The sequence below is a fragment of the Salvelinus fontinalis genome, chromosome 29, assembly GCF_029448725.1.
Source record: "Salvelinus fontinalis isolate EN_2023a chromosome 29, ASM2944872v1, whole genome shotgun sequence".
Taxonomy (NCBI): domain Eukaryota; kingdom Metazoa; phylum Chordata; class Actinopteri; order Salmoniformes; family Salmonidae; genus Salvelinus; species Salvelinus fontinalis.
In genome coordinates, this window is record NC_074693.1 from 6,284,473 (window position 1) to 6,303,505 (window position 19,033).

The window sequence follows — 19,033 nt, forward strand, 5'->3', positions numbered from 1 at the left end:
TGGAGTGGAATCACACACTGACTCTGCACTTTCACGTTATTTTCTTCAGCGATAAAACATTTAAAAAACACATCAAATAGAGAATATGTACAGTCAAAGCAGGGCCTTTTGAACATGTTGAAGTATCCAGACTCACAGAGGATGGAGCAAATTTGACAGCAAAATAAATAAATGGACCAGGAATTGCTAAGCTTTGCGGACTTTAGGACCAGGCGTCGCGACTGAACTCTAGGGCGTATTCATTACGCGTATTCTGTTGCAAAACGGTTCTTAAACAGAAGCAAACCGAATCAAACGGAGCTGAACAACCTGCATTTGTCCAATAGCAACTCTCGTTTTCGTTGCAAAACGCACCTGTTTTGACTGACGATTACCCTGGACTGTAAAAGACTTGGGACGCACTGCAACCCCAACAAGCGAGTTCATAGCACATCAAATTTCAGATGCAAAACTGGGCAAGCCACGACTCATATCATGGTATAGAATGAGGTAACGAAAACGATTTTACTCCTTAAATTAATGCAGTCACATGTAGTAATATTGATTATGTTGCACGTGTGATCAAATCGGTCTGTTTATTCGTAGTTTAGTTGAATAATTCAGAACAATTGATGTCAACATCACAACCCATCCACTAAATATAGCTAGCTAACGGTAACAGTCTGTCTGGCTTTAAAAAAAAATCATCATCATCATTACATAGTCGCCATTTCATTTGCTAGCTATTCATCCCTATATCTAGCTAGATGTCCCGTGTAATACATTTACGAAATGGGAACACTCAGATTTTATTATCTACATTAAAATAACAACTATAGCAGTTAGTTGAGGTTAGCTACTACGTTCATTGGTTGATTCTCATGAAACCAGCTGTAACCATGGCGCTAGCAAATTGAGTTAGAAAACCATGCTGTATCTGCAAGAATAAAATATAATTCTAAAGATGAAGATGCCTAGTTTATGGCACAGTGTCTATGTTTATATACATTTGACATTTTCGCCTGAATTGTATGCACCGAAATGCTTCCAGGTAAAATTCTCGGGTCATTTTAAAAAATTACATTTTACTTTAGAAAAACCTCGCTAACTTATTTGAATAAAACACAAAATATTTTGCTGTAGTTTGTCCATAAATCATAAAATTGTATACGTTAATAGAAGTTTACATGAATCTAATATTTGTTTATGTAAAAATAGTGTCTTTGGACATGTAAGTTGCTGTAAAAACTTCAAACCTTTTTTTTTACAATGAAGTTGTATTCCCCATGATGCGTCAGAGGAGCAGTTCTCAGATGAGCACAAGTTCATTTAATTTCTTCAAGTTTCTTTTTTATAAAAAAATAAAATGCAACCTTTTTATATGCCTTCAGAAGGAGAATCTTATTCTCAAACACCCTCTTTAGACACTTAACCTTCTCATTACCCTAATGACTAAAAAGCTAAAATTGGGAAAAACTTAAAGACCCATTTACCTTACCAACATGGAGGCATGAATGGGCTTTACTGATGTGGTCAATTGTTTTGAGTCATAATGGCAGTCTCCTATTACTGGTAGATTGAGCTAAGGGCCTGTCATTACAAAACACACATCTCATTCCTGCCTCATTTTTAGGGTCAGTTTTGGTAATGAAAATAAGCTAATTCTAATGTATAGTCAATGGGTGTGTTATGCTGGTAACGTTAATTATTTACTAGGACCACTGCTTACACTTATTGTATAGATTTGTTTTTGTAAAATAGTAATTTGATTAAGTAGGGGGCAGTCAAGAAATCTGGGTTTATAAACCCCATTTTAATTTACTTAAAGCCACAATCTGGAGTTTGTGTTTCAGCAAAGAGCAACCACCACCTAAAGGATATTCCCCAATTTGACATGAGCCTGTTTAAGCGCTTACCTATACTTTTGTTAGATATCCCAAGACAGTTGCTTGTCCATATTTAGATATTTTATAGGCATATCATGTTACGCCATTTGCTCGCAGGATCCCATTCAATTTAGAAATGCATCTAAAATACCTTAGAACCAAACACATCCATGTCCCAATATGCCAATATTACCCATAAAAACCTTTTGATTTATTTAAGTCACTTTTTTTTGTCATTATGCTATAATAAGGGGTGTTTCAGTCAATTGCATTAAAATCCATGATTTTAGTTTTATGCTAGTCATTTGGGATTAACAAATGACAGTTTGATGATGTATTGGGTTACTGAATCTCTGATTAGAGTTCAGTACAGTTTTCCAATGGAAAACTATGCAACACTCATTACTAAAACATCCATTCTCATCTCCGAAACCTGCTTATCATTACCATAATGCACTAATATTTAGGAAAAAATCGAACGTATACTTTTGCCATTTTGGCTTATTCTTAGTTTGTATTTTGTTTATCCAATTGTGTACATAAAAATAACGTATACATACACAAGTAATTGTGACAATTTGTCAGAAAATATTGTTGCGGTAATGAGTGAAATTGCTAAATAAATGTTTATACATTTTTAAATATTTGATTTCAGTGTCATGTTTTAACTCAGGCCTTTTTATTAGGTGAGGAATGTAAAAACAAAACAAGATATTATACATTTACCTGTTTGATTTTTTGACTTTTTTGGACTTCCAAAACTATTGCGGTAATGAGAATTTTTGCATTGGTAAATTGTGGTAAAAATGCTTAATATCTTATCAATAAACATAACAATAATTATGAAATAGATCAATACAGATCCTAATCTTAGTGATCCAAGACGAATTATGGTGGAACTTTTTTGTTGTTGGCATGTGTTCCTGAGTCAGTCGAGTGCTCATCTTCCTGACTCATCGTTGTTGTCATGAAAGTCTCTGGTATTGGAGGATACATTCTGAGTTGTTGTGAGTTAGCTAACTACCTAACTATCTATTGGGATATCTCATATGTGGCATAACAACAAGCAGTTTACTAAAGCTGTATTGTAAATCAAGAACCACGTCACTTGCAGCATTAATACGTATTTCTTCCCTGTGATTTTAAGCCATACTGTACACGGGTTCAGGGTTGCTTCCTGTCTCTACATTATCAACAACATGGGAATCGTGATGTACAGCAGAGGAACTTTAGCTCATCAGTAGTAGTACATTTTATGACTTGCCAATCTCCAGCTCAACCAATCCCTGGGTTTGTGAGAGGGGGAGTTTCTTCTCAGAGTCATTCACCCCTATCAGGTGTTCCTGAGGACAACCACCCTGGTGACCTTACATATATCTAGTGACCTTACATTACCTAGCACAACTCAGACAGGAGGGACATCACTTCCAAATAGTTGTTCTGTTGTTAGTCTAGGTTACCAGATTTATGGCGCTCCATATACAAGGGGTTTTGGAAGAGAGATTATGTTGCTGTATCAGTATTTTATTTTTTATTTTTTTAAAATCTGCTGCTATTTGAGTTTGTCAGTTTTAGTAACCATTCTCTTTTGTTCTGTCTCTAGCTAGTCTCTCTCTCCACTTGTCCTCCTGGTGAAAGACAGGATGTTGTTTTGTCTAGGCCTAAATTATGGTGTTCATTGTTAGTATCTTCCAGCATGTATCTCTCAGGTTGCTGTTAGGTCTTCGGCCTCTCATGAACACAAAGCCAATTATATATATATATATATATATATATATATATATATATAGATAATAGTGCTGCTGTTAACTGACAAGTACAAGATGGCGCTGACAGACTTGGTCTCCCTATTCCTACCTTGTAGCCAACTTTGCAGTATTTTGTTTTTGTTGTTTGTTATATTACTTGTTCAGAACATTTCTTTCATTATTACCTACAGCTGAAAATAACTTTTGGATATTAGATAGGTGGTCCCTCACCAGCATGTCAACCAGAAATGAGATTTTCCTGAATTGGATCTCTTGTTCGTACCCCCAGAGGCATTTCCACTGCTCCAAGATGCCGCCGACGAGAAGAGGGATACGGAGTGGGTTTTTAGTCTGACTCAGAAGGCATGCATACCATCCACCACTTCCGAGTATATTATTCTTAAACGTTCAGTCCCTGGAAAATAAAGTAGACACGCTCAGGGCGAGGATCTCCTTCAAGAGAGACATCAGGGACTGTAACATGCTCTGTTTCATGGAATCATGGCTCTCTCCAGGTATATTGTACCTGTCCATACAGCCAGCGGGGTTCTCCGTACATCGCATGGACAAGAAGAAAGAACTGTCCGGGAAAGAGAGAGGCGGAGGTGTGTTTCATGATTAACTACTCATGATGTGATTGTGGTAACAGTCACGACTTCCACCGAAGGTGGTTCCTCTCCCTGTTCGGGCGGTGCTCGGCGGTCGGCGTCGCCAGCCTATTAGCCATCACCGATCCATGTTTCCTTTTCCGTTTGTTTTGTCTTTGGTTCATTCACACCTGGTTTTCATTTGCTTTAATTTCTGTGTGTATATTTACCCCTGTTTCCCCACTTAGGTTTGTGCGGGATTATTTTTCTTGTTGCTTGTGGAGGCTTTACTCAGTGCATTTCGCGTGTGGTTATTATAGTAAGGTGCGTTGTGTTTTTGCGCCTTACGGGAGTACTGTTAGTTCCCATTGTTTTGGGGTATTGTACAGTGTTTTTGGACTTGCCCTGATTAAAATATACGCTATACTGACATCTCTGCTCTCCTGCGTTTGACTCCTCACCTACCTTCAGTGCGTAAACGCAACAGTAACGTACAGGAACTCAAGTCCTTTTGTTCTCCCGATATGGAATACCTCACTATCAAATGCCGACCGCATTACCTCCCGAAGATAATTTTCTTTGGCTATCGTCACGGCCGTGTATATTCCCCCTCAAGCCGACACATGACGGCTCTCGAGGAACTACGCTGGACTTTGTACAAACTGGAAACCGCATATAATGAGGCCACATTTAATTTGGCTGGGGACTTTAATAAAGCAAATCTGAGGAAAACGCTTCCAAAGTTTTATAAACACATCGCCTGCGCTACTTGCTCATCAATAATTCTTTACCATTGCTACTCCCCTTTCCAGGAAGGCTACAAGGCCCTCTTCCTTCGGCAAATCAGATCACACCTACATTCTGCTTCTCCCTTCCTATAGGCAGAAACTGAAACAGGAAATACCCGTGGTAAGGACTGTTCAACGTTGGTCTGACCAATCGGAATTTATGCTTCAAGATTGTTTTGATAATGCGGACTGGGAAATGTTCTGGGTTGTCTCAACAAAAAAAAACATTGATGTATACGCTGACTCAGTTACTGAATTGATCAGGAAGTGCATAGACGATGTTGTTCCCACTGTGACGAGTAGAACTTATCCAAGCCAAAAGGCAGCATTCACGCAAATTTGAAAGCACGAACCACTGCATTTAACCACGATGACTGGGAACATGGATGAGTAAAACAGTCCAGCTATGCCCTCCGTAAGGCAGTCAAACAGACACATCTTCAGTACAGAAACAGTGGAGTTGCAATTCAACGGCTCAGACATGAGACGTATGTGGCGGGGTCTACAGACAATCACGGATTATAAAGGGGAAACCAGCTACGTTGCGTACACCGACGCTCTCGGACAAGCTAAACACCTTTGCCCACTACGGGGAAAACGTAGGGCCTCCACCGGTGTGGCCGACGTGAGTAAGACATTTAAGTGTGTTACCCCTCGCAAGGCTGCCGGCCCAGACGTCATCCCTGTCTGCTTCCTCAGAGCATGTTTAGACCAGCTGGCTGGAGTGTTTACGGACATATTAAATCTCTCCCTATCCCAGTCTGCTGTCCGCACTTGCTTCAAGATGTCCACCATTGTTCCTGTACCCAAGAAAGTGAAGGTAACTGAACTAAATTACTTCTGTGCTTTGAGAAGCTAGTTAAGGATTATATCACCTTCACCTTACCCGACCCACTACAATTTGCATACTACCCCAACAGATCCACGGATGACACAATCGCCATCGCACTGCACACTACCCTAGCCCATCTGGACAATAGGAATACCTATGTAAGAGAGCAGTAGTCGATGAACAGCATTATCTTCAACACCATAGTGCCTTCAAAGCTCATCACTAAGTTTGGGTCCCTGGGTCTGAACACTGCCCTATGCAACTGGGTCCTGGACTTCCTAACGACCCCCAGATGGTGAAGGTAGCCAACAACACCTCCACTACGCTGATCCTCAACACAGGGGCCCCACAAGGCTGCATGCTCAGCCACCTTACAAACTCACTGTTCACCCATGACTGCGTGGCCACACGTCTCCAACTCAATCAAGTTTGCAGACGACACAACAGTAGTAGGCCTGATTACTAACAATGACGAGACAGCCTACAGGGAGGAGGTGAGGGCTCTGGTGGAGTGGTGCCAGGAAAATAACCTCTCCCTCAACGTCAACAAAATTAAGGAGCTTATCGTGGACTTCAGGAGACAGCAGAATGAGCACGCCCCCATCCACATCGACGAGCCACAGTGGAGAGAGTGAAAAGCTTAAAGGTCCTCGGGGTGCACATCACTGACCACCTGAAATGGTCTATCCACACAGACAGTTTGGTGACAAAGGCGCAACACCGCCTCTTCAACGTCCAGGAGGTTGAAGAAATTTGGCTTGGACTCTAAGAAACTCACTAACTTCTACAGATGCACCATTGACAGCATCCTGTCAGACTGTATCACCACCTGGAAAGGCAACTGCACCGTCGGGTGGTGCTTTCAGCCCAACACATCACCGGGGGCACACTGCCTGCCCTCCATGACATCTACAGCACCCGGTGTCACAGGAAGGACAAGAAGATCATCAAGGACCTCAGCCACCCGAGCCACATCCTGTTCACCCGCCATCTAGAAGGTGGAGACAGTACAGGAGCATCAAAGCTGGAACCGAGAGACTGAAAAACAGCTTCTATCTCCAGGCCATTAGACTGTTAAACACCACTAGCCGGCCACTAGCCAGCCTCTGCCCAGTACCCTTCCCTGAACCTTAGTCACTGTAACTAGCCGGCTACCACCCAGTAGCCTGCCCTGAACCTTAGTCACTGTAACTAGCCGGCTACCACCCAGTACCCTGCCCTGAACCTTAGTCACTGTAACTAGCCTCCGCCCAGTACCCTGCCCTGAACCTTAGAGACTGCTGCCCTATGTACATAGTCATTGAACACTGGTCACTTTAATAATGTTTACATACTGTTTCACCCACTTTATATGTATGTACTGAATTCTAGTCGAGGCTCATCCTATATAACTACTGCTGTACACACCTTTTCTATTCATGTACTGTCTATACACACCATCATAAACATATATATTTTTTTCCAGACTCTGACATTGCTCATTCTAATATTTCTTAATTCCCTTTACATTTCTGGGATGTGTGTATTGTTGGGCATTAATGTGCTTTTGGAGCATAAGCATTTCGCTACACCTGTAACATCTTCCAAATACCAATAACATTTGATTGTTTAAAAAAAAATCTCTCTGCTCATCCTTCAGGTTGCATTGACCCTGCTAGTACTGGCCCAGTAGCCTAGCATCGAGGTGGAGGCTGGGTCACAGTGATCAGTAACCCGGCTAGGAGGCTCGGCTCCAGGCTAGCCAGCCTGCCAGCGGAGGGAGGGGGCCTGGTCTTGGAATGGCCTGGTGAGCTGCGCCGCCTAGCAGCAGAGGAAGGTTTGTGATGAGCGGGAAGAGCCTGCTGTTAAAGGTGATTCTGCTGGGGGATGGTGGCGTGGGAAAGTCTTCCTTAATGAACCGCTACGTCACGGACCGCTTCGACTCCCAGTCCTTCCACACCATCGGGGTCGAGTTCCTCAACAGAGACCTGGAGGTCAGAGCTGTTTCTGAATGAGTATTTTTTTAATTCTTCGCATTATCTCCTTGCTGCCTTCTCAAACTGCAAAATAAGGGGGGGACGGGACGGGGGGGGGGGACCTTGGACCTTGGACCTTCTCCTCCAATGAGATTGAGAAGGAGGTGAGGAGATAGAGCCAAGCTCTGTCTGAAATTGAATAATAATAATTATTATTGTGTCCCCTTCTGGAAATGTATTGCATCTCAACGAACCACATCACCACAGCACCACATCACCGCATCCCCACAGCACCACATCACCACATGCATACCTTCAGTTCATCTAGAAAGTATTCAGTCCCCTGGACTTTTTCCACCATTTTGTTACATTACAGCCTTATTCTAAAATGGATTAAACAAAAATGTCCTCATCAATCTACACACAATATCCCATAATGACATCACAATACCCCATAACGACATCACAATACCCCATAATGACAAAGAGAAAACAGGTTTTTAGGTTTTATAAACTTATTTACATAAGTATTCAGACCCCTTGTTATGAGACTCGAAATTGAGATCAGGTGCATCCTGTTTCCATTGATCATCCTTGATGTTGCTACAAGTTGGAGTCCACCTGTGGTTAATTCAATTGAATGCACATGATTTGGAAAGGCAGACCTGTCTATATAAGGTCCCACAGTTGACAGTGCATGTCAGAGTAAAAACCAAGCTATGAGGTCGAAGGAATTGTCCGTAGAGCTCAGAGACAGGATTGTGTCGAGTCACAGATCTGGGGAAGGGTGCCAAAAAAATTCTGTAGCATGGAAGATCCCCAAGAACACAATGGCAGAAGTTTGGAACCACCAAGACTCTTCCTAGAGCTCTCCGCCCGGCCAAACTGAGCAATCGGGGGAGAAGGGCCTTGGTCAGGAAGGTGACCAAGAACCCGATGGTCAACTCTGACAGAGCTCCAGAATTCCTCTGTGGAGATGGGAAAACCTTCCAGAAGTACAACCATCTCTGCAGCACTCCACCAATCAGGCCTTTATGGTAGAGTTGCCTGAGAGTTGCCTGATGGAAGCCACTTCTCAGTAAAAGGCACATGACAGCCCATTTGGAGTTTGCCAAATGGCACCTAAAGACTCTTAGACCATGATAAACAAGATTCTCTGGTCTGATGAAACCAAGATTGAACTCTTTGGCCTGAATGCCAAGCGTCACATCTGGAGGAAACCTGGCACCATTCCTACGGTGAACCCTAACCTCACGGTGAAGTATGGTGGTGATAGTGATCGAGGGAAAGATTGAATGGTGCAAGTACAGAGAGAGCTTTGATGACAACCTGCTCCAGAGTGCTCAGACTGGGGCGAAGGTTCACATTCCAACAGGACAATGACCCTAAGCACACAGCCAAGACAACGCAGGAGTGGCTTGGGGAAAAGTCTCTGAATGTCCTTGAGTGGCCCAGACTTGAACATCTCTGGAGACACGTGAAAATAGCTGCACAGCGACGCTCCCCATCCATCCTTACAGGGCTTGAGACGATCTGCAGAGAAGAATGGGAGAAACCCCCCCAAATACAGGCGTGCCAAGCGTGTAGCGTCATACCCAAGAAGACTCGAGGCTGTAATCGCTGCTTAATGTGCTTCAACAAAGTACTGAGTACTCAGCTTTTTTCTGAGTACTCAGCTTTTTGTTTTTAATACATTTGCAAAAATGTCTAAACCTGTTTTTGATTTGTCATTATGGTGTATTGTGTCTAGATTACGGGGGGGGGGGGGGGGGACAATTTAATCTATTTTAGAATAAGGCTGTAACGTAACCAAATGTGGAAAAAGTCAAGGGGTCTGAACTTTCTGAATGCACTTTATGTACATACATTCATCTCAAGCAAGAACTACAGCAGACAACGTGGATACAGTTTCTAATTCAGTTCGTTAATTTCTATTCCCGGAGAGGGGGGGGGGGGGGGGGGGTTGAGCAGTTATTTGTTCAATTGTTTTATAGTTTGACTTTGCACCCTATTCTCTATATAGGCTAGTGCAGTGGACTACTTTTTGACCCCACAGAATGTGTTTTTATAAATGTATTATATGCTGTGTTACTGTCATTGATTCTTCCCCTGTCTGTTTTATCTTTATGATTGCTGTGCATACTATGTACAAATCTAATCCTTTTTGGGAGCCATAAAGGTTTCTCTTCGGTACAATAAACGTTTTCATTCACTTCCTCTCTCCAGGTGGACGGGCGCCTGGTGACCCTTCAGATCTGGGACACGGCTGGTCAGGAGCGCTTCAAGTCCCTGAGGACGCCGTTCTACCGTGGCGCCGACTGCTGCCTCCTCACCTTCGCTGTAGACGACCTGCACAGCTTCCAGAACCTGGTCAGCTGGAAGAAAGAGTTCATGTTTTACTCTGATGTACGAGACCCAGAGAGGTTCCCCTTCGTTGTACTGGGCAACAAGGTGGACAAAGAGGGGAGGGAGGTGGGGGAGGACGAGGCTCGGGCCTGGTGCGAGGAGAACGGTTGTTGTCCCTACTTCGAGACCAGTGCAAAGGACGATACGAACGTGGGAGTGGCGTTTGAGGCAGCGGTACTGGAGGTTCTGGCGGCGGAGGATCAGATCGACCACACATTGTTGAGTAGCACTATCGATCTCCACGGCAACCGTAAAGTACCGCGCTCTTCTTGCTGCTGATTGGTTGAAAGGACTGGTCGGAGCTAGCTCCTCCCTGAGTCCTCTCTGTCTAGCCTGTAGCACTCTGGGAGCTCTCCACTGATGATGATGATGATGATGATGATGCAGGTACAAGCTACTGACAACCTGATTATCAACACAGCTGATTTTAAATAGTGTCAGGTTGTCGGTTCAGACTGATTTGGAAGCGTATTGGATGATCAACACATCTGATTTTGGAAGGTTATCAATGAGGTACAATGTAACAGGTACACCATGTTATTCAACTCTGTCTGCGTTCTGCGGTATATCACAAAACTGCTATCTACATCCAGCCAGCTTCAGCTTCATGTATCTGCCTTGTGTAGTGTTTTCACCATATAGGCCTAGCCCTCCTACATAACAGTCATTTTAATCTGATAATATTATTAATGTGTCCTTTCTGTTCTCCTCTCCAAGAGCACAGACTGCTTGTGGCACAGCAACATTCTCATTCATTCATCTCTAAGTCTTCTAAGGTCTCACAGGTACTCTGACCAGAACATGATCATCACCCTGTCAGGTCTCACAGGTACTCTGACCAGAACATGGCCATCACCCTGTCAGGTCTCACAGGTACTCTGACCAGAACATGGCCATCACCCTGTCAGGTCTCACAGGTACTCTGACCAGAACATGGCCATCACCCTGTCAGATCTCACAGGTACTCTGACCAGAACATGATCATCACCCTGTCAGGTCTCACAGGTACTCTGACCAGAACATGGCCATCACCCTGTCAGGTCTCACAGGTACTCTGACCAGAACATGGCCATCACCCTGTCAGGTCTCACAGGTACTCTGACCAGAACATGGCCATCACCCTGTCAGATCTCACAGGTACTCTGACCAGAACATGATCATCACCCTGTCAGGTCTCACAGGTACTCTGACCAGAACATGGCCATCACCCTGTCAGATCTCACAGGTACTCTGACCAGAACATGACAATCACCCTGTCAGGTCTCACAGGTACTCTGACCAGAACATGATCATCACCCTGTCAGGTCTCACAGGTACTCTGACCAGAACATGATCATCACCCTGTCAGGTCTCACAGGTACTCTGACCAGAACATGACAATCACCCTGTCAGATCTCACAGGTACTCTGACCAGAACATGGCCATCACCCTGTCAGGTCTCACAGGTACTCTGACCAGAACATGATCATCACCCTGTCAGGTCTCACAGGTACTCTGACCAGAACATGATCATCACCCTGTCAGGTCTCACAGGTACTCTGACCAGAACATGGCCATCACCCTGTCAGGTCTCACAGGTACTCTGACCAGAACATGATCATCACCCTGTCAGATCTCAGAGTCATGTTCTGGTCAGAGTACCTGTCTATCACACTGTCACATCTCATTACATTTGTTGACTGACTGGTGGAATATAATATAATACACTGACATAGACCTGGTCTGTTGACTGACTGGTGGAATATAATATAATACACTGACATAGACCTGGTCTGTTGACTGACTGGTGGAATATAATTTAATACAATGACATAGACTGGACTTTTTTTCCAGTTCAGTTTAAGAACTGACAACATTGATTACACACATTACTGTACCAGGAGAAATGTTTACTGCACAAAGGAATTACATTTTCTTTGATTTTCTCCCAAAGGGTCTTGAAAAAGAAGGGTCAACATTGCAAATATTGACTCTTTGCATCAATTTCATGTAATTGTCAATAAAAGCCTTTGACACTTATGAAATGCTTGTAATTATACTTCAGTATTCCATAGTAACATCTGACAAAAATATCTAAAGACACTGAAGCAGTAAACTTTGTGAAAATTAATATTTGTGTCATTCTCAAACCTTTTGGCCACGACTGTATACCAGATGATCCAGTATTCTCTCCAAATATCCTATAGGACTAACACTTCCTAGAAAGCCTGTGTGTGAGAGTTGTAGGAGACACCGGCTGTAATTTCATCTCTTACCTACTACGGTACATCCCTCTCTTTTGACACTTCAATGTTAACGATATAACGTTCGTATTCAATAAAGCGTGTTCCCTATAGATACGCCAGTTTTTGTTTGGCGTATGGCAGATCCATTTCTCTTTTCAAAAGTGCATTTGTTCTGATATTTACTGTGGGTTTTCTACCATGTAACGTGTGTTTGGGTTGGTGTGTCACTAAGGAAGAGTGAGGGTTTGTTTCTCAGCCCTACTGCCTTGCCTGTCTACCGCATGGAAACTGTTCTGGAAAGTTACACATCTTCGTATCTTCACTTTTACCAATCTAATCAGGACTTTATAACACACAAACAGAACTTTAATCTGCCTCTCAATTCAAGTTAAATGACTGTCTGGTACAGCAGAAGGGTCCACTGTGAAAGAGCCAGCCGTTCAATGTGTTATGTTGACTCTGTTCTCATGTTACATCTGTATCTATTGAAGGTGTTGATTTTGACTCAGCCTGTTATATTTAGGAAAAACAGTTTAACAAAATAACAATTTATAATGTTCCAGGTCATGGTACGTAACAAACGAGAAGTATTAACAGACATGTGAATGCCTTGTTTTAACAGTTAGCTATACATGTGATCTATTTTTACCCAAAGGAAGAAGAGGTGGTTAAAGTCAGTCACATTCTACTGCTAGGTAAACTATATTCCTGAGAATGTGTTAAATCTTTCATACTCTGTTTAACATACAGTTCTTGTCTCCTCACCGTCTTGCCTCATCCGTCTTGCCTCACCCGTCTTGTCTCACCCGTCTTGTCTCACCCGTCTTGTCTCACCCGTCTTGTCTCACCCGTCTTGTCTCACCCGTCTTGTCTCACCCGTCTTGTCTCACCCGTCTTGCCTCACCCGTCTTGCCTCACCCGTCTTGCCTCACCCGTCTTGCCTCACCCGTCTTGCCTCACCCGTCTTGCCTCACCCGTCTTGCCTCACCCGTCTTGTCTCACCCGTCTTGCCTCACCCGTCTTGCCTCACCCGTCTTGCCTCACCCGTCTTGCCTCACCCGTCTTGCCTCACCCGTCTTGCCTCACCCGTCTTGTCTCACCCGTCTTGTCTCACCCGTCTTGTCTCACCCGTCTTGTCTCACCCGTCTTGCCTCACCCGTCTTGCCTCACCCGTCTTGTCTCACCCGTCTTGTCTCACCCGTCTTGTCTCACCCCCACTAACCAATGCTGATGACCCTGTTTTTGTTTTTCAATGTACTCTGTTTCCTTTGGGCTTGTCACGGTGCACAAAGACATGGTTAATGTACATTGTAAATGGCATTTTAATTCCTGAAATAATACTGTACCATCGTTTCAATCCTCAATAGTGTACCAACTGACTGAAATCATTTAAACTCCACCCAAGTGTTTAGTCTGCTTTGAGCTGAGTAAGAAATGTAGAACTATCATACAGTTGTGATGTAGGAATATAACTGTATATCTGTTGATTGCTTGTTGCAAATCCAATATCAAAACTTCCTTAAAACCACTCTTCCCCTCGTTGCCCCTATGGAGGTTAAGACTGTCCCTTTACAGAGCTGCTTCCCAAATGGCCCCCGATTAATACAATATATAGTGCACTACTTTTGACCAGAGCCCCCTGGCCCCACTATACAGGGAATCGGCCTCCTGGCCCCACTATATAGAGAATCGGCCTCCTGGCCCCACTATACAGAGAATCGGCCTCCTGTTCCCACTATAAAGGGAATCGGCCTCCTGTTCCCACTATAAAGGGAATCGGCCTCCTGTTCCCACTATAAAGGGAATCGGCCTCCTGTTCTCACTATAAAGGGAATCGGCCTCCTGTTCCCACCATATAGAGAATCGGCCTCCTGTTCCCACTATAAAGGGAATCGGCCTCCTGTTCCCACTATAAAGGGAATCGGCCTCCTGTTCCCACCATACAGGGAATCGGCCTCCTGTTCCCACCATATAGAGAATCGGCCTCCTGTTCCCACCATATAGAGAATCGGCCTCCTGTTCCCACTATATAGAGAATCGGCCTCCTGTTCCCACTATAAAGGGAATCGGCCTCCTGTTCCCACCATATAGAGAATCGGCCTCCTGTTCCCACCATATAGAGAATCGGCCTCCTGTTCCCACCATAAAGGGTATCGGCCTCCTGTTCCCACCATATAGAGAATCGGCCTCCTGTTCCCACCATTAGAGAATCGGCCTCCTGTTCCCACCATATAGAGAATCGGCCTCCTGTTCCCACCATTAGAGAATCGGCCTCCTGTTCCCACCATATAGAGAATCGGCATCCTGTTCCCACCATATAGAGAATCGGCCTCCTGTTCCCACCATATAGAGAATCGGCCTCCTGTTCCCACCATTAGAGAATCGGCCTCCTGTTCCCACCATAAAGGGAATCGGCCTCCTGTTCCCACCATATAGAGAATTGGCCTCCTGTTCCCACCATTAGGGAATCGGCCTCCTGTTCCCACCATATAGAGAATCGGCCTCCTGTTCCCACCATTAGAGAATCGGCCTCCTGTTCCCACCATAAAGGGAATCGGCCTCCTGTTCCCACCATATAGAGAATCGGCCTCCTGTTCCCACCATAAAGGGAATCGGCCTCCTGTTCCCACCATATAGGGAATCGGCCTCCTGTTCCCACCATAAAGGGAATCGGCCTCCTGTTCCCACCATATAGAGAATCGGCCTCCTGTTCCCACCATAAAGGGAATCGGCCTCCTGTTCCCACCATAAAGGGAATCGGCCTCCTGTTCCCACCATATAGAGAATCGGCCTCCTGTTCCCACCATAAAGGGAATCGGCCTCCTGTTCCCACCATAAAGGGAATCGGCCTCCTGTTCCCACCATATAGAGAATCGGCCTCCTGTTCCCACCATATAGAGAATCGGCCTCCTGTTCCCACCATATAGGGAATCGGCCTCCTGGCCCCACCATGTAGGGAATCGGCCTCCTGGCCCCACTATACAGGGAATCGGCCTCCTGTTCTCACAATATAGGGAATCGGCCTCCTGTTCCCACCATATAGAGAATCGGCCTCCTGTTCCCACCATAAAGGGAATCGGCCTCCTGTTCCCACCATAAAGGGAATCGGCCTCCTGTTCCCACCATATAGGGAATCGACCTCCTGTTCCCACCATATAGAGAATCGGCCTCCTGTTCCCACCATATAGAGAATCGGCCTCCTGTTCCCACCATACAGGGAATCGGCCTCCTGTTCCCACCATATAGAGAATCGACCTCCTGTTCCCACCATATAGAGAATCGACCTCCTGTTCCCACCATATAGAGAATCGGCCTCCTGCTCCCACCATATAGATAATTGGCCTCCTGTTCCCACCATACAGGGAATCGGCCTCCTGTTCCCACAATATAGAGAATCGGCCTCCTGTTCCCACTAGATAGGGAATCGGCCTCATTGCCCCACTATACAGGGAATCGGCCTCCTGTTCCCACCATATAGAGAATCGGCCTCCTGTTCCCACCATATAGGGAATCGGCCTCCTGTTCCCACTATACAGGGAATCGGCCTCCTGGCCCCACTATACAGGGAATCGGCCTCCTGTTCCCACCATACAGGGAATCGGCCTCCTGTTCCCACCATTAGAGAATCGGCCTCCTGTTCCCACCATATAGGGAATCGGCCTCCTGTTCCCACCATACAGGGAATCGGTCCCACTATACAGGGAATCGGCCTCCTGTTCCCACCATTAGAGAATCGGCCTCCTGTTCCCACCATATAGAGAATCGGCCTCCTGTTCCCACCATTAGAGAATCGGCCTCCTGTTCCCACCATATAGAGAATCGGCCTCCTGTTCCCACCATTAGAGAATCGGCCTCCTGTTCCCACCATTAGAGAATCGGCCTCCTGTTCCCACCATATAGAGAGTCGGCCTCCTGTTCCCACCATATAGAGAATCGGCCTCCTGTTCCCACCATATAGAGAATCGGCCTCCTGTTCCCACCATTAGGGAATCGGCCTCCTGTTCCCACCATATAGAGAATCGGCCTCCTGTTCCCACCATATAGAGAATCGGCCTCCTGTTCCCACCATATAGAGAATCGGCCTCCTGCTCCCACCATATAGAGAATCGGCCTCCTGCTCCCACCATATAGAGAATCGGCCTCCTGCTCCCACCATATAGAGAATCGGCCTCCTGCTCCCACCATATAGAGAATCGGCCTCCTGTTCCCACCATTAGAGAATCGGCCTCCTGTTCCCACCATATAGAGAATCGGCCTCCTGTTCCCACCATATAGAGAATCGGCCTCCTGTTCCCACCATTAGAGAATCGGCCTCCCGTTCCCACCATATAGAGAATCGGCCTCCTGTTCCCACCATTAGGGAATCGGCCTCCTGTTCCCACCATATAGAGAATCGACCTCCTGTTCCCACCATGTAGAGAATCGGCCTCCTGTTCCCACCATTAGAGAATCGGCCTCCTGTTCCCACCATATAGAGAATCGGCCTCCTGTTCCCACCATACAGGGAATCGGCCTCCTGTTCCCACCATATAGAGAATCGACCTCCTGTTCCCACCATATAGAGAATCGGCCTCCTGCTCCCACCATATAGAGAATCGGCCTCCTGTTCCCACCATATAGAGAATCGGCCTCCTGTTCCCACCATTAGAGAATCGGCCTCCTGTTCCCACCATATAGAGAATCGGCCTCCTGTTCCCACCATTAGGGAATCGGCCTCCTGTTCCCACCATATAGAGAATCGGCCTCCTGTTCCCACCATATAGAGAATCGGCCTCCTGTTCCCACCATATAGAGAATCGGCCTCCTGCTCCCACCATATAGAGAATCGGCCTCCTGCTCCCACCATATAGAGAATCGGCCTCCTGTTCCCACCATATAGAGAATCGGCCTCCTGTTCCCACCATTAGAGAATCGGCCTCCTGTTCCCACCATATAGAGAATCGGCCTCCTGTTCCCACCATTAGAGAATCGGCCTCCTGTTCCCACCATTAGAGAATCGGCCTCCTGTTCCCACCATATAGAGAATCGGCCTCCTGTTCCCACCATATAGAGAATCGACCTCCTGTTCCCACCATATAGAGAATCGGCCTCCTGTTCCCACCATTAGGGAATCGGCCTCCTGTTCCCACCATATAGAGAATCGGCCTCCTGCTCCCACCATATAGAGAATTGGCCTCATTGCCCCACTAGACAGGGAATCGGTCCCACTAGACAGGGAATCGGTCCCACTATACAGGGAATCGGTCCCACTATACAGGGAATCGGCCCCACTATACAGGGAATCGGTCCCACTACATAGGGAATTGGCCTCATGGCCCCACTATATAGAGAATCGGTCTCCTGGCCCCACTATATAGAGACTCGGCTTCCTTGCCCCACTATATAGGGAATCGGCCCCACTATATAGGGAATCGGCCCCATCGTATAGGGAATCGGCCCCTGAACAAGGCAGTTAACCCACTGTTCCTAGGCCGTCATTGAAAATAAGAATTTGTTCTTAACTGACTTGCCTAGTTAAATAAAGATAAAATAAAAAAAGATGTATATAAATATAGGGAAATTGGCCCACGGCCCCACTATGTAGGCAATCGGCCCCATGGCCCCTGGTCAAAATGAAGGCACTATATAGGGTGCCATATGGGATGCAGTCAAATTGATGTAGGTGTGAATACTATCCAATACATACCAAATACAGGAGCTGACTTGTATGTGGTTGTTCTTTAAGAAGAAGCCCGTCTCCTACCCAACACGTTCCCACCGTGTACAAGTCATTTACCAAGCGCAGTGGATATTCTCCACTGAAAGTGCTATTCAATCCAGGATTAGGCTTAATCTGGGTCTGGGAAACTGGCACTTCACGTTTAGGGAGTCAGCTCCAACTGATCCTTCTCAGGGGGTTACCATGGAGGAATGAGGGGGTCAGTCAGGAGGTAGACTATCAGATATGATGTGGGGTGCGTAAAGGGAGCACATTGTCCCTCAACTGTCCTGGAGTCTTCTGTGGAGTTCGTAGCTCTTCCTCTCCTTCTCCCTCCTTGTCCACCTGTCTGACTGCCAGCTTGAGGCAGCAGTGAGTTTCTGTAGTCTGACTGCCAGGTGGAGGCAGCAGAGAGTTTCTGTAGTCTGACTGCCAGGTGGAGGCAGCAGAGAGTTTCTGTAGTCTGACTGCCAGGTGGAGGCAGCAGAGTATCTGTATAGAGAAGAGAAACAGAACACACCACCAGTCCCAGGAGCACATGGCTTACTATAACACCAAGTCAATCAACAACAGCATGGCATAGGTTCTCACACAAAACATTGACTGATATTGAGAGGTAACAGTTGGTTCAGTGAGCTATGCTTGTGAGATGAGCGGCCTAGTTTCCCGTGGCAGACTTCACATAAATGTGAATAACTAAATGCCACGTTGACTAGCTGGCCAGGACACACAAGGTTTGGTTCTGGGTTCCGACAGTAGTAGCCATTCCTTCTGGAGTAGCACAGACGTCATGGGTTCAATATCCGGTCGTGACGGAAACAGAGAGAACAATTTCTTTAAAAAAAGGACAGACCATCTTTTATTGCCAAACCAACATATCATAAAACACAAAGCAACAAAAAGACAGACCAACAGCCAGCCGTCAGTTC

The 19,033-nt window shown here is 45.6% G+C and overlaps 1 protein-coding gene across 3 annotated transcripts; it reads left to right on the top strand.

The window, feature by feature from the left end:
* Window positions 1-246: 246 nt before the first annotated feature.
* LOC129827358 (ras-related protein Rab-9B-like) lies at window positions 247-12,552 on the top strand. 3 transcript variants are annotated; one of them, XR_008755114.1, is made up of 4 exons: window positions 247-489; window positions 7,460-7,793; window positions 10,002-11,749; window positions 11,818-12,552. XR_008755114.1 is itself a non-coding variant. In XM_055888129.1 (3 exons), the coding sequence occupies exons 2-3, from the start codon at window positions 7,644-7,646 to the stop codon at window positions 10,458-10,460; spliced, it is 609 nt and encodes a 202-aa protein (XP_055744104.1). In that variant the 5' UTR covers window positions 247-489; window positions 7,460-7,643; the 3' UTR covers window positions 10,461-12,552. The 3 variants fall into 3 exon arrangements, 1 of the variants encoding a protein (XP_055744104.1); XR_008755115.1 differs by having other exon boundaries at window positions 10,002-11,538; window positions 11,583-12,552; XM_055888129.1 differs by having other exon boundaries at window positions 10,002-12,552.
* The last annotated feature ends 6,481 nt before the right edge of the window (window positions 12,553-19,033 follow it).

Coding starts and splice junctions, on each gene's coding strand:
- LOC129827358 (XM_055888129.1), top strand. CDS start 7,644: ATGAGCGGGAAGAGCCTGCTGTTAAAGGTGATTCTGCTGGGGGATGGT. Junction 7,794..10,001: donor TCCTCAACAGAGACCTGGAG/GTCAGAGCTGTT, acceptor TCCTCTCTCCAG/GTGGACGGGCGCCTGGTGAC.